We start from the raw sequence: 16661 nt of genomic DNA, 5'->3' as shown, positions 1-16661 counted from the left end.
GTGCTTATGCAAATTCCGAGCGACTGTGTTTGTGGGGGATTGACAGTTATGGCGGGTGGGGGAGTCACGTCATCATCTCCTTTCCCATTCACCTCATTTCGCTCTGAGCTGAGCTCCACGGTAACGCCTCTTCGAAGCAACTTCGTCACACTGCCACCAAATACTCACAGAAATATCCACAAGTTAATACACACCCTGTCTCTAGAGTTTCTCCACACTCAATGTATTCCTCGCGTCCCCTTTATACCCTCTAATCTCCCATTTCAATTCAGATCCCTCCAATTTCCAGTAAGGCTCTGCTGCGCGATGACAAGTAATAAGTCTCAGGGACAGACCCTACAAAACGATGCCATTGATTTCAGGCAAGATTGCTTTTCTCCTGGACAACTTTACTTGCATTCTCAAAAGTGACCTCGCGCAGCTTCATCATATTACAACCGGAGTGCAGCCAGAAACTTTTAAGTGCCGGGTCTTACTTAGCATTATATTAAGCCGTGGACATCGTAACATCACAGAAGAGAGCAGCTCACGTGAACTTACTGAACGCAGTACGAGCATGCATCAAACCTGTTCAAAAAACGCATTACACAATTGACAAGGTGATGGCTTTATATGGCGTTCATTTATAAAGCAACGGAGAGGCTGTGTGAAGGCAACTACACAAAAAAACAGCAGAGCGCCACACTCTGAATGTATTCCTGGCATTACCGTTATACCCCCTGATCTCCCATTTCAATTGAAATGCCTCAAATTTACAGTAAGCCTCTGCTTCGCGATTACAAATAATAAGTCTCAGGGACACACCCTATATATACACACACCCCGATCTATATACTGTCAAATAAACAAACCACACACCCTAGCGCAACATGAGAGGCTTCGCCTTTAGCGCTGACGTCTGAGGTTCGATTCGCGAGAGTGGGTGCAGTGAGTGTGTACTGCCTGATGAGCTCATCAGGCAGTTGGATTTAGTCTTTAAATTTATATGGTGAAGAAAAATTTATGCAGTGATGATTAAATTTAACTTTCATTCCTACTAAACATATTTCTGTCGACCAAATAAAAATTACTTATATTTAAAATTTAAATAGAACTTGAACAAATACGATACTTCATAATACCCACGCAGCACTAAGTGCACGTAAGATTAGGAGTCAAATGTTTTAACAAGCAGCGTATTGCACTGATACGAAATAGCCTGCCCATTTAATTATTTAGGAATGGATAGATAAATTAAGATTTTGTACAAATAATGTTTTTAATTTTTCTTCCTCAGTGGATTCTGGCACCCCCAGCAACACCTGCTCGCACCCCAAAGAAGAGATATAGATATAGATATCTAGATAGATAGATATATATATACATATACATATACATATACAGGGTGGGCCATTTATATGGATACACCTGATTAAAATGGGAATGGTTGGTGATATTAACTTCCTGTTTGTGGCACATTAGTATATGTGAGGGGGGAAACTTTTCAAGATGGGTAGTGACCATGGTGGCCATTTGGAAGTCGGCCATTTTGGATCCAACTTTTGTTTTTCAATAGGAAGAGGGTCATGTGACACATCAAACTTATTGGGAATTTCACAAGAAAAACAATGGTGTGCTTGGTTTTAACATAACTTTATTATTTCATGAGTTATTTACAAGTTTCTCTTTGTTTACAGCCATTGACATGTCGCAGAGGTTATCAAGTGAAGAGTGGATAGAAATTGTGTTGATGTCTGGTGAACGCAGTAACCGGGTCATTGCAAGAGATTTCAATGCAAGACACCCTATGAGACCACCCATCTCCCATGCTACAGTTAGCAAACTGGTTCAGTGTTGGATTTGCCAAAATGTGGACACATGAAAACTGTCACTAATGAAGAAACATCAGTGGCTGTCCTAGCCTCATTCAGCAAGAGCCCACAGCGTAGCACTCGCCCCATGTCACCGGAGAGTGGCATTAGTCGAACATCCCTTCGGCGGATATTAGCTACTCACAAATGGCACCCTTACAAACTCCAGCTACTGCAGCATCTCAACGAGGATGACCCAGATCGGCGCACTGAATTTGCAGAATGGGCAAAACAAAAGTTGGAACAGGACCCTCAGTTTACACAGAAGATTTTGTTCAGTGATGAGGCAAACTTTTATGTGAATGGTGAAGTTAACAAACAAAATCACCGCTATTGGTCTGACACTAACCCACATTGGATAGATCCCTCCAAGACTGTTGGAACAAAAAAAATGATGGTATGGTGTGGTACAAAGATAGTGGGGCCATTCTTCATCAATGGAAACCTCAAGGCCACTGGATATGCGAAATTGCTAGATGATGATGTGTTTCCCTCTTTATGCACTGAAGCTGGCACGTTCCCTGAATTTTTCCAGCAAGATGGTGCACCACCACATTATGGGTGTCGGGTCCGAGCATTCCTAGATGAACAGTTTCCAGGAAAGTGGATTGGTCGTCGTGGGTCAGTTGAATGGCCCCCAAGGTCTCCCGATCTGACCCCCTTAGACTTTTATCTTTGGGGTCATCTGAAGGCAGTTGTCTATGCTGTGAAGATACAAGATGTGCAGCACCTGAAACTATGGATACTGGAAGCCTGTGCTAGCATTTCTCCTGCGGTGTTGCTATCAGTGTGTGAAGAGTGGGAAAAGTGGGTTGCATTGACAATGGGCAGCACATTGAACACATTTTATAAGTGGTCAGAAACTTGTAAATAACTCATGAAAGAATAAAGTTACGTTAAAACCAAGCACACCATTGTTTTTCTTGTGAAATTCCCAATAAGTTTGATGTGTCACATGACCCTCTTCCTATTGAAAAAACAAAAGTTGGATCCAAAATGGCCGACTTCCAAATGGCCACCATGGTCACCACCCATCTTGAAAAGTTTCCCCCCTCACATATACTAATGTGCCACAAAAAGGAAGTTAATATCACCAACCATTCCCATTTTATTAAGGTTTATCAATATAAATGGCCCACCCTGTATATACTGTATATATAGATACTAGCAAAATACCCGCGCTTCGCAGCGGAGAAGTAGTGTGTTAAAGAAGCAATGAAAAAGAAAAGGAAACATTTTAATAACAACGTAACATGATTGTCAATGTAATTGTTTTGTCACTGTTGTGAGTGATGAGTGTTGTTGTCATATATATATATATATATACTGTGTATGTATATATATATATATATATACATATATATACACATATATATATATACAGTATACATATATATATATATATACACACACACACATACATACATACATACATACATACACACACATATATACACACATATACATACATATCTACATATATACACACACAGCTATTTCAGATCAGTGCAATACGCTGCTTGTTAAAACGGATAACTCCGCTCTTACATGCAAGTCTGCGTGGATATTATGAACTATTGTATTTGTTCAAGTTCTATTTAAATTTTAAATAGAAGGAATTTTTATTTAGTCGACAGAAATATCTTTGGTAGGAATGGTAAAACAGACAGGAATATTATTCCTGAATAAATCAACTCAAACCTTAAACAACTTATAATATTTTGCTCTCCATAAAAATATATCCTGTCTAAATTATACAAGTTAGAAATAAAGTAACGTTAAAAGAACAAACATTCAAATTTCTTTACTCTTATGTAATTTTATATAAAAATAAACTTAGATTTTAAATATCCCAAAAGATTTTGCTCTCCATAAAAATATATCCTGTCAAAATTATACAAATTCAAATATGAACATGCTGCATAACAAAACCTGGAAATATAAATAAAATGTGTTCCTTTCAGCAATAACAAATCAAATCATTCAGTTGTCTTTGCTCATATGTCATTTTAGAGCTGGACGCCTGGCATCTTTTTTGGCAACAGTTCTTTATGTTTGGTGTGAGGTTCTGTGTTGTGGAGATTCTCAGGATGGATTGCAGGTGCTCATCAGTGAGGCGACTCCTGTGTGCTGTTTTGTTAGTCTTTATCACTGAGAAGAGCTTCTCACACAGATATGTGCTACCAAACATGCACAAGGTTCGAGCCGCATGTAGACGGACTTTTTGTTCTTCAAAGTCACCAAAGCGCCGTGCAAACTCAGTGCGCAGTGCTCAGTTTATCAGCAAAGTGCGATTTGGGAACACCGTAGTGACGACTTGGTTTAACATTACTTGGCAACAGGGTTGCACTGGTGCATTTGTGTCTCCCATAAAAGCAGCTTCACTTGAAATCACTTTGTGATTGTGCACGGGTAAAACGTCCGCTGAAGTGTCAGATTCTTATTTAATTCTTCTGCTTTCTGTATCTTCTGCATTGCATTCAGGTTACCCTGATGTTTTGTCTCATAGTGCCGCCTTAGATTAAATTCTGTAATTACAGCCACATTAGCTCCACAAATGAGACACACGGGTTCAGTAAACATATACTCAGCCTCCCATCGGTTTTAAAGGCTCTATTTTCAGAATCAACTTTTCTCTTCAGCATCGTGTGAGCTAGCTTCGCAATAACTTGCAGCATCATAAGCTAGACTTGATTAACGTGGTAAGTGTTCGCAAGGCAGCTGAAGCGCTGCATTATGGGATCTGTAGTTTATTGTGTTACCAGCGCTTCATATACCCGGCCATTAATAACAATAATACAGTATATAAAATGATCTCGGGCGGATATAATTACGCCGGGCGGATGTGGCCCTGCCCTTGAGTTTGACACATATGGACTAAATAGAACTTGAAAAGATATATTTTTTCAAATGTGATCGCAATTCAGATAGAGTTGACGCGACTACAGCCTGCATGCCTCAATAAGTCATCCTCCCTCGCTCTTACTTTTTACCGCTCATCTAATGAATACACTGAGTATGGCTTTACCAAAACAATCATTGATGGCTAATAAAGTATCCATTATTCGAGTATGTAGATCGGGATATATATATACATATATATATACCCGCGTATGCAGCGAGAAGTAGTGTGTTAAAAAGCTAGAAAAGAAAAGGGAACATTTTAAAAATAACGTAACATGACTGTCAATATACAGTATTTGTTTTGTGAGTGTTGCTGTCATCAAGGATTTGATTATCATTATTTCTTTCAATCAGGTTCGTATTTGTAGGATGTGTTGTGTTCAAGTTACATTCCGTGTTTGTCAATCGTTGTAAAGATGACAGGTTTCATCGATTCGTTTCTTACTGCATCAATAAACAGCTCGTCTTCTTCTTTATCTGAGACCTGACACACTGCATGCACGGGGTTTTTTTTTACACTGTCTTCCTTTAGCGGGACATTGACTTTTTCCACCGTGTGCTTTGTTTCCGCAGTAGCTGGATTTATGAATATGCTTGTATCAGACGCTTCATATTTTTGCTGCCTTTTCAATTGTGTAATTCGGTTTTGTTCAGCTCTTTGGAACTGTTGCTTTTATCTGTGCACTGCGCCAGTTCACGTGAGCCTTCGTGTACATGCATCGAAGGTTCCCAGCTGTGCTGGTGCCATCTCGTGCTATGTCCATGGCTGTATTTAATGTTACCTTAGTCCTTTCTCTCGCAGTTTAGCTGAGTTTGTGTCAAACACCACCCTGACCATCTCATCTTCCTCTCCATAAGCACAGTCCTTCACCCGTGAATATTTAGTGGAGTTTGCTATTGATTGCCGCTGACGGACGGCCTTATATGGGCAGGCACTAAATTACAAACGCCAGCGGAAGCCTGTCTATGAACTTAATTTAAAGTGTAGGTTTACATCGTGCTTTGTTTCCGAAGTAGCAGAACTCATGAATATGGTTGTATATGTCACTCGCTCGCTTCTTATTGTTTCGCTGCCTTCTCAATTATATAATGCATGTTTTCTTCAGCGCTTTTGGAGGTCTTCCTGGTTTTCTATGTACTGCGTGATTACGGGAGGCGTGATGATGTCACACTAAACTCCGCCCCACGGCGTTCAAGCTCATCTCCATTACAGTAAATGGAGAAAACAGCTTCCAGTTATGACCATTACGCGTAGAATTTCGATATAAAACCTGCCCAACTTTTGTAAGGAAGCTGTAAGGAATGAACCTGCCAAATATCAGCCTTCTACCTACACGGGACGTTTGAGAATTAGTGATGAGTCAGTGAGTGAGTGAGGGCTTTGCCTTTTATTAGTATAGATACATATACATATAGATAGATATATACATATAGATATATATATATATATATAGATATAGATAGATAGATAGATATATATAAGTGTATGTAAATGTGTGTCTGTATGTGTGTGTATATGTGTGTGTATATATATATATATATATATGCCAGCAACTCATGATAATGACAAAACAATTACATTGTCAATCATCATACGTTATTTTTAAAATGTTTCCTTTTCTTTTTTCATAACTTCTTTAACACACTACTTCTCCGCTGCGAAGCACAGGTGTTTTGCTAGTTATTGATAAAATTCATTGTTTCTACATAAAAATGCGGTCATTTCACGTACAATGCAAATGTTTTCACCACATAAAGCTTGTTGGGCAGATAATCTTTCCTCAAATTTGCGATAGGTTGTGATATATTGAGGAGTTAAGAAATTTATTGTGTGACAACATCAATTTTGATGAGCTGTCTATAGATCGTTTTTGATTATAGAATTTTTCATATTAAACAAGTTGATTTCGCGCTGTCAGTTTTTTTTTAAATTTAACAACTTTTGTCACTGTCCTGCTTCACTGACAGACTGAGGAGATCGTTCCTCCCCCACACTACGCGACTCATCAATTCCACCCGGGGGAGTAAATGCTAACATTACTCAAAGTTATTGTCTGCTTTATTTATTTATTTATTTTTTTTAAATTTTTTCATTTTTATTACTATTTAATATTGTTTCTTTATATCAGTATACTGCTGCTGGATTATGTGAATTTCCCCTTGGGATTAATAAAGTATCTATCTATCTATCTATCTATCTATCTATCTATCTATCTATCTATCTATCTATCTATCTATCTATCTATCTATCTATCTATCTATCTATCTATCTATCTGTCACATTCTAACCGTTTCCAAATGTTATGAAATATCTATAAAAATCTTCACTTAGACGCGATTATTTTTTCCCTACAACATCGGTAATATTTACTTCTTTGGAAATGTAACCTCTTGCTGAATTTCGAATACGTCATTAGGAATTACCTGCATAACCCATAATGCACTGCGGTAAGCACGTTCTCGCTATATGCGTGTTGCTGAAACTGAAACAAGTAGCATCGTGGATGAGAAATGGATCATTTCTTGATTTAAACTGGCCCAACAGGCCCTGAAAAACCTACGGGAGTGTATTAAGGCCACGGTGAAGAAAAAATGTTGACATGTTGACTTTATTCTCAACATTTCCACTTTATTCGCGACATTTACATTGAGACTAAAGTCGAAATATTGACTTCATTCTCGTAGTTTATTTTGTCAGTAGAATGTCACAAACTAAACTTCATCTTAAAATGAATGTTTCATTTACTAGATTTTTTCAAACCCCGTCATAAATTAATGTAGCACATTAAATGCTTTATATTTAGTGTTTCCCGACCCAGTTGTTAATCTCTGCGTGCTTCTTAAACTGACTTTCTCTTGCACTGAGGAAGCGCCGGCAGCGATCGCTGCACATTGACTTCATGATATTCCTACTCAATGAACGTTCAGAATACTAAGATAAATACTTGATATCTTTTCACGATGAAATGCATTAAAGCATGTATTAAATATGGGTGGTGGGGGGCACGGTGGCGTGGCTGTAGTGCTGCTCCCTTGCATTAAGGGGTCCTAAGGTCTACGTTCAGTGTAGAGAACTTTATGGCAGGTGTGACAAGGCTCCAAAAAACTGGATATTTGAATGGGTATCGCACAGGTTTAACTGAAATATTGTGTAAATGTTGGGTTAATGATCTGGAGGTCGGAGACACGAACGCAGAATTCAATGGATGTTTTTCTGAGCATGCTTTCTTTATTGCATGTTTGCTGTGTCTATCTTACGTACTAAACCCCCAGTTCCTATCCTTCCTTTGTCTTTCTCCATATAACCAATCACCACACGTCTTTGTGAATTTAAAACTAGTTATAAACCTAGACCTCAGAGTTTTCAGAACTTTAAAAAAATATTCATTATACATATTTAATTATACCATACATTCAGAGGTCTAAGCTTATAACTAGTTTTAATTTCACAAAGACGTTTATCGTGTGGTGATTGGTTATGTGCAGAAAGAAAAAGGATAGGAACTGGGGGTTTAGTACGTCAGGTAGAGGAATGAGTCTAAAAGTAAGAAAAAGGTTGGTTCAATTGAAAAAGCGTTTTCTAAAGCTGAATGCTCGAAGGGTTGAGCGTTATGCTAGGCTGTTCAATAATGCTTCTTTAGAAGAGTTTGACCTATGACCAGCTGTGAAATTCTGGCTGTCACCTGGCAACAGGCACATCCCTCATAAAAAACCTGAAAAGTCATCAGCATCCACTTCTGCAGGACCCTCAGTCCAGGAACCATGCAGTTCAGCTCAAGCAGAAATGAACAGCATTCAGCCCATGCTGTCCGAGATGGTACAAGATTCTTGGGGGCGAAGATGTTGCAAGACAAAAGCTAAGAATATGGCAGAAAATGAATCAGGACATTGTTCTGTTATGTAACTGTAATATGTGAAACAGAACTAATGAAGGCATTGTTTATTAGTGAATTAAAATGATAAGGGAATCTTTTATATACTGTTTTAGAGCAAGGTGGCAAAATACTACTCCCTGAAAGAACTTTTTTCAGTTTTAAAATGGAAGGCAGTTTTGGTATCAATAAAAGAAATCAGAAAAAATAAACTATTTTTCACTTTTGTTATTTGTTTATGGGCAAGTGAATTTAGCTGGCGGACAAGTGGATTTTCTAAGTTTACTTGTCCGTGGGCAAGTAGAAACAAATTTGATTTCCACACCCCTGTGGTAATTGGTATATTATACTTATAAATCTTGAACTATTGCATATTGGGAAATGAATTACTCCAGAATGCAACACCTTGTTCTTCTGTTTGGCTGTATTCAGGATTGTTTTGCTGCATTACCAAAATATGTTTCAAAGGGTTCTTCTGTTTCAGATGACAGAGCATTTGTCCCTTCATCTTTTTTCATCTTTCAATCTGTTAACTACAACAACCATACTGTTTGGTCAGAAACGTCAACCAAGTCTCATAGAAAAATGTCCCCTATAGCAATTTCTGTAACAAATGTATTTCTTTGTCCTATAAGTCAGCTTTGTCTGTTCCAAATAGTAAGTGCAGCAAAATTATCTTGGTTACATGATTTTTCCTACTTACTACAAAACATAACACATAGAATGCAATTAAAACAGTAAGTTAACAATAGCTATTTTATTTAAGTGATTACTTGTTTTAGGCACAAATCCTATAGGAAGAAAGTAATTTGTCTCAGTTTAGCACAGTATAGAAAGATGAAGTGAGGACCTTTAAAATAAGGTTATTGGATTGAATTTTTTCTCTGACATTTGCCTAATTAGAAAAAATATATAAGAACATAATTAGTAACAGTAGAAAATTTAAAAGCCTAACCATACTGCCTCAATTTATTATACGTGGGTAAAAACAAAAAGCATATGTATTCATTTCAGTATTGTAATGGTTAAAATTTTAAATTGTACATGTGTAATTTGCAATAGATTTTTTTGAATAATTATTTTTTTTATTTACAGAAAACTTCTGAGGAGCAAAGCATTTTTGAACAAGAAAGAATAGCACATGCTAAGCAAATTATGAAGCCTTTCATTCTGAGGAGAGTCAAGAGGGAGGTGTGAATTTATTCCTTTAGATATTTTATTTTAAAATTCAAAATTCTGTTTATATAACCTAATTTACTATTGTCTCAAACACAAAAATGGTAGCTTTGTAATGTTAAAGAATTTTTGAAATAAGTAATCTATCTTAGTATATGTGCCTATTAGAGAAAAAAAGAAGTAACTTGAACTTCATTCGCTGCAAATCTGTCCAAACCTATGTGCCACCCAAATCCCTCTGTAACAAAGTAGAATGAGCTAAACTATCTGCCCTATCATCTACTGTGGTATCTTTTGTAATCTTAACCTGCTTATTGATGATATTCTTGACCTGTCATCCTTTAAGTGTTAACATAAATCCCAATTTGTATTTTCAAAATGTTAGGCATGGACAAAATTATGTAATGATTGTGAAGGTCTAGAAGCTGAAGTAGGATAGTGTGAAAAATACAAAAAAGTATAAAGAATGACTTAAGAACATTTGTTAGGCAGAATGCCCCTACAATTTTTTTTTCCCCACTTCACCCTAACCAACTCACTTTATCACTCATCTGTCATTTAGAAATTTTAAAGGACTCTATTTCCTTTAGTCATTTATCTACCTTATGTATGTGTGTATTTTTTGTGTTTGTATGCTATTTGTCTAATTTTAATTTGTTTTTCTTTGAATATAACTACTTCTGTAAAATCTTGTAAAGCACTTTGAGCTACATCATTTGTATGAAAATTTGCTATAGCGATATGTTGTTGTTTTGGAAACATTGGTAACAGAATCAACAGTTGTGAAGTCGGAAGTGATGAAAAATGCCAGAATTCTTCAGTTGGATAATGTGACTGCTAAGTCACAGTTGAACGTGCTGGTGGAATGGCAATTAAGGAAAATGGGAGGTACTATAACGGTGACAGGGTGATATGTGAAGCAAAGTGAAATGCTCAAAAAGCAAATATAAGTAGCAAAGAGACAAGAGTTTACAACTGACCTGCAGAATGAGGAAGGAAAGTGAAATGTGTTCCAGATCACAAAGCAGATGGTGAAGGTATTACTTGAAAAGGGTTGAGACGTGCTATCATTGCAGGGAAACATTTATGAATGCTGTGCTAGGTATATTCTGTTCTGTAGGAGTGAGACATAGCCAATTAAGTCATAACTGTAAAGAACAGAGATGAGTATGATTAGGTGTATGTGTAAAGTGTGTCACAGTGAAGGCGAATGCTGAAATTCAGAGAACACTAGAAATTTTGTGATGAGAACGGGTCATTCAGCCAAATGAGCTTGTAAATCTTGTTCATCTACATTGACATAATAGTGTCATAGATAGAGTCAAGATTTGAAGGTCTCTCTAACACACTGATTGGTAATTTGTGTGTAAAGAGAAACTTTCTAAAATTTGTACGAAATCTGCCTTTGAAAAGTTTCCAACTTTGTCCACGTATTTGTGTCCTAGAATTTATTCTACAGTAACACCTGGGATATACTTTACCAATTCTTTTCATAGTTTTAAAAACTTTTAATCATGTTCCCTCTTAATCTCTATTTGCTTAAACTGAAAAGGTTTAACTCCTTCAGTCTCTCACAGATCATACTGCTTAGTCATGAGATCAGCCTAGTCGCTCTTCTCTGAATATTTTTTTTGAAATGTGAAATACAAAATATAATACAGTAGTCCAAGTGAGGCGTCGCTACTGCTTTATATAACTTAACCATATTCTTCCTTGACTTGTATATCACAAGATGTGGAGTACATCATAACACCTTATTATCTTTTTTATGGCTTCTATACACTTCCTGGATTTAGATAGTGGTAAGTCCATTTTTGACTCCTTGGTCCTCCTTATAAGGTGTACTGTCAAGTTTCAGACCCTCCTTGTGTATTCAAATCTAAAATTTTAACTTCCTAAATGTAATACTTTACTTATATTGAACTTAATCCTCTACAGATCTGTCCAAACCTATGTGCCACCCAAATCCCTCAAAGTAGAATGAGCTAAACTATCTGCCCTACCATCTACTGTGATATCTCTTGCAAATTTAACCTGGTTATTGATGATATTTTTGACCAGATCATTTTATAGTCAGATATATACACACACACACACACCACTGCCTGTATTACGCACTAGCCACCTTGCGTTTCTGGCACTCGCTTTGTGAAGAGGGGGGCTGAACGCATCCCAAGGAGACGCGGTCTCTCCTCTGAAACCTCCTCTTAAACAGTGATACAATGGGAAACAAATATATATTTTTTTTATCCTCCTCTTTGCTCGATCAGCTGCTGGTTGCTGCTGCCGTGCCTCGTGATCTGCATTTTGTGCGGTGCTTCGAACATTTAAAAGCCTGTACAGCAGCTGGCCTTTTGTCTCACTGCCTTGTCTCTCTTCACCCCCAGACATCCCCTGTTCCTGTTAGGGGTCCTGCTTCCAAGGCACGCCCCTATGAAGAGGAAGATTTTCTATTCTTTTAATTGAGGGATGGGACTGTCCCCTTCGACTACACATAGAGCTCGATTCACTCCTGAAAGAGACTTATGCTTGTTTGAAGTATTTGAATATGTTTGGAATATGTAAGGACATGATTTCAGTTATAAGGAATAGCGTTGGCGATATGAAATATTAAAGTGTCAGCCAGTTAGTTACCTTACCAAAAAATCAGTCATCACATACAGCACTATCAGCAAGTTGTCAGTCAAAGCTTTTTTGCCCCAAAAGTAAATGATTTGTGCGTTGATCCTTGTCATCAGAGGTGACTTGTATATTAATGAAATGAAACTGTTTAAGGTTGACAAAAGCAGCTTCACTCTTACTAAGTGGCCTTAATGCAATAGGAGTGTAGTCAGTTGCCCTTATTACATTAGGGATACTAGACATTGCTGTTGATTGTGTTTTTATGTTGGCTTGTACACCCATGCTATACAGAATCCTGTTGGGAAATGGCTTCTAACACAGTGGGCATAAAGGAGTTGAAGCTTGGCTCAGGTCTAGCTATCAATCCATCTATCTATCTGTCTGTCATATAGTAGATGCTTAGTTTATTCATTTTGTTTCGATTTTTTTTTTTAGCCTGTCCTTTATTATCCATTTTGTAGCTGGATGAAGGAGGTGGGAATTTTTTTTTCTGTTTTGGTCTTTGATTTGGAAACCACTGTAAAAATTGTAACACCTGCACTGATTTTTTTTCATTTTATAAGTGTCTTTGCATTGGACTTTGTATATATTTTTTTGCAAGACATATCTTTGTAAAATAGTATGGACACTGCTGGAATAAAACAGATTCCTGATTTTGAATATTTTTTTAGTCTGAGTCTCTCCTACTCCATCCCTTGGTTGCTCAGTCAGTCTACTGAAACCCAAGCCAGGCTATCACAATTCCACAATCCAAATATCTTTGTTTTAAAAGTTTTATTAAAATTCAAAGCAAGCAGTTCATGCAGAAGTAGAGAAAAAATGATTACAAAGACAAGTTCTTCTTTTAAGAAAGTTCTGTTTAAGGCTTATTTGTCTTGTTTCATTCCTCCCTAAATTTGGTCATACAGTTATATTACATGTAGAACATTCAGAAAACTGCCAATATCCTATTTGCAAACTATTGCAAAAGTTCATCCTTCTAGAATTGTGACTATTTCTAAAAACTAACTTAACGTTCTATTATACAGATATAGCTAAGTAATATCTATTTCATATTAACTTCCATCCATCCATTATCCAACCCGCTATATCCTAACTACAGGGTCACGGGGGGTCTGCTGGAGCCAATTCCAGCCAACACCGGAGGTGAGGCAGGAAACAAACCCCGGGCAGGGCGCCAGCCCACCGCAGGGTGCACACACACACACACCCACACACCAAGCACACACTAGAGACAATTTAGAATCACCAATGCACCTAACCTGCGTGTCTTTGGACTGTGGGAGGAAACCGGAGTACCCGGAGAAAACCCACACAGACACGGGGAGGACCCGGGAAGCGAACCCGGGTGTCCTAACTGTGAGGCAGCAGCAATACCACTGCGCCATATTAACTTACATGAGGTAAAAGACTATACCATAATCTAAATAACTATGAGAAACTGATACACTATTGAAATTAAGCAGATGCTTATGTGAATTTAACATTAGCATTAACCTTCTAGGATTGGCTCTTACACACACATTATAATAAAAGCTCAGCGATATTAATTATGTGTGTCAGTTGTTAATTAGCTGGTTTGGCTGTATTTCCATAATTTATCAAGGGTGTCATCATTTTGAAATGTTGAGTACTGATAGTTCAGAGTTACTATAAATATGTGTAAGTTTTACTATCAAGTTTTCTTCTGGGCATCGATCGTTTTGTGCTTAAACGAGTTTTAAAAATGTGACCCTGGTCTGTAAACTGACGACCTCTTTCTTTTAAGGTCTGTTTTTTTTTTTTTAATACTGCATCACCAGAAGGAGTGGTGAAAATATTGTGCTTGACTTTCTTCCAAGTTTTGATCTTCCACTCTAAGGACAGAAATAGAAATTAAGTCAGACTGTGCAATACTCTTTGAGTCTCAGCCCAGCCTCACCCAGTGTTCCCTTAAAATTGATCTCCAGAAGATTTTCACTATTGTATTATGCATGTCAGTGACTAATATATGACGTTTCAGTTTGTTTTTCTACTGTTAATTTTAACAGACAATAAGCTTAGAATTTTTAAAAAGCACATAGTCAAACATGTAATTTCAATGGTAAATAAGATGATAAAAAATAAAATGAAAAAGCCTAAATTCTTTTCAAAATCATTTTAAAAGTCACATTATATGTGATGTCTTTGAGTTTTCCCATCCTTACAAAGGGATTCATACTCATGGCACCCAAACACACTGTACGTCTTGCCAATATTTTTTATTCATGACTGTAGTTGGCAGCTGTATTAAGAAATAAACCATAATTGCTATCATTGTTGTATGTGTTTACTGTAACTATGCTATTAATCATTACATGAACTTAACATTTTAAGATCCTTCTTGATTTGGTTTTGTCAGTCTGGGGTGCTTTAGGTATTGAGGAATCCTTTTGTCATATCATTGACTCATATATATGCTTGAGCTAGAATTTACTACCACTCAGGTGCTTTTGATCGCAAAAAAGACTTGCATTAGCACTTTTTTATATTTGCACATGAAAGTACTGTATTTAAGTTTACTTGCATTCATTAATAATTTGCACCATTTGCATTATTTGTTCAATTTTGATTAATACACTGTTTTATAATTTTATCTTCCAGGTTTTAGATCAGCTTCCAGCAAAAGAAGAAATAATAAAGTTTTGTCCTATGTCAAAAACTCAGGATAACCTGTATGGCTCAATTTTTGACCAACTGAAGAAATCTGACAAGGGTGACAGTATGAGACTTTTCTTGTGCTTGATTTTATATATAAAGTTAGGTCCATACATATTTGAACAGAGAACTTTTTTCTAATTTTGGTTCTGTACATTACCACAATTTTAAATGAAACAACTCGGGTGCAGTTGAAGTGCAGACTTTCAGCTTTAATTCAGTGGGGTGAACAAAACAATTGCATAAAAATGTGAGGCAACTAAAGCATTTTTTAACACAATCCCTTCATTTCAGGGGCTCAAAAGTAATTGGACAATTGACTCAAAGGCTATTTCATGGGCAGGTGTGGACAAGTCCGTCGTTATGTCATTATCAATTAAGTAGATAAAAGGCCTGAAGTTGATTTGAGGTGTGGTGCTTGCATGTGGAAGATTTTGCTGTGAACAGACAATATGCAGTCAAAGGAGCTCTCCATGCAGGTGAAAGAAGCCATCCTTAAACTGCGAAAACAGAAAAAACCCATCCGAGAAATTGCTACAATATTAAGAGTGGCAAAATCTGCAGTTTGGTACATCCTGAGAATTTGAATTGAATTGGCGGTCCAGACCTGTCTCCCATTGAAAATGTGTGGCGCATTATGAAGTGCGAAATACGACAATGGAGACTGTTGAGCAACTGAAGTTGTACATCAAGCAAGAATGGGAAAGAATTCCACCTACACAGCTTCAACAATTAGTGTCCTTAGTTCCCAAACGCTTATTGAGTGTTGTTAAAAGGAAAGGTGATATAACACAGTGGTAAACATGCCCCTGTCCCAGCTTTTTTGGAACGTGTTGCAGGCATCAAATTCAAAATGAGTGAAGATTTGCAAAACAACAATAAAGTTTATCAGTTTGAACATTCCATATCTTGTCTTTGTAGTGTATTCAATTGAATATAGGTTGAAAAGGATCTGCAAATCATTGTATTCTGTTTTTATTTATGTTTTACACAACGTCCCAATTTCATTGGAATTGGGGTGTATATATAAATATAGATATAGAAAGGGTACTATTTCTAGAAATACTGTTGTGTTGCTGAGGGGATGAACCACCGATTTCCAGCCCTCTAACATAAGAAAAATATGGCTGTATAATAACTGATATAATACTTGTATAACCTAGCCATATTTTGCTTTGTGCCTGCGATCAGTGAAAAGCTTACTACACAAAAACAAAATAAATTGAGTTTTGAACTAGTGATGTTTTCACATACTGACTCTTCAGTACTGTCTATTTATTGGTGTGGTGTTTCAAAAACCTTTTCATACATATATAAATAATCACCCAACTTTTTGGATCAACATTTTGTATCGCATGACATGTAAATCACTAGAGCACATGTGGCTTACTGTTTATATTTCCTCTTTTTTTACTGCAAGATTCTGAGGACTGAAACTTTAACTGTGATTAATGTAACTGTAAAGATTTGAAGACAATTTTCCCAACTACACATAGTATGGTGATGATTTTTGTTTTTTTTTTTCCAAAGTAAATTACAGTGAAGGGGTCATACAGGGGAA

At 36.9% G+C, this 16661-nt stretch overlaps 1 protein-coding gene across 3 annotated transcripts in view; it reads left to right on the top strand.

The window, feature by feature from the left end:
* smarcad1a (SWI/SNF-related, matrix-associated actin-dependent regulator of chromatin, subfamily a, containing DEAD/H box 1 a) overlaps positions 1–16661 on the top strand; it is a 285741-nt gene that overhangs the window by 185156 nt on the left and 83924 nt on the right. For 2 of the 3 annotated variants that reach the window (XM_039751121.1, XM_039751124.1), the window contains exons 16-17: positions 9722–9817; positions 15047–15164. In XM_039751121.1, the coding sequence (XP_039607055.1) occupies positions 9722–9817; positions 15047–15164 (214 nt within the window). The remainder of the gene's footprint in view (positions 1–9721; positions 9818–15046; positions 15165–16661) is intronic. The other variant, XM_039751123.1, reaches the window with a different exon arrangement.

This window comes from Polypterus senegalus, chromosome 4 (assembly GCF_016835505.1).
Source record: "Polypterus senegalus isolate Bchr_013 chromosome 4, ASM1683550v1, whole genome shotgun sequence".
Lineage (NCBI taxonomy): Eukaryota > Metazoa > Chordata > Cladistia > Polypteriformes > Polypteridae > Polypterus > Polypterus senegalus.
Note: the sequence above shows the minus strand (reverse complement) of the source record. Positions and strands in the feature narration are given on the sequence as shown.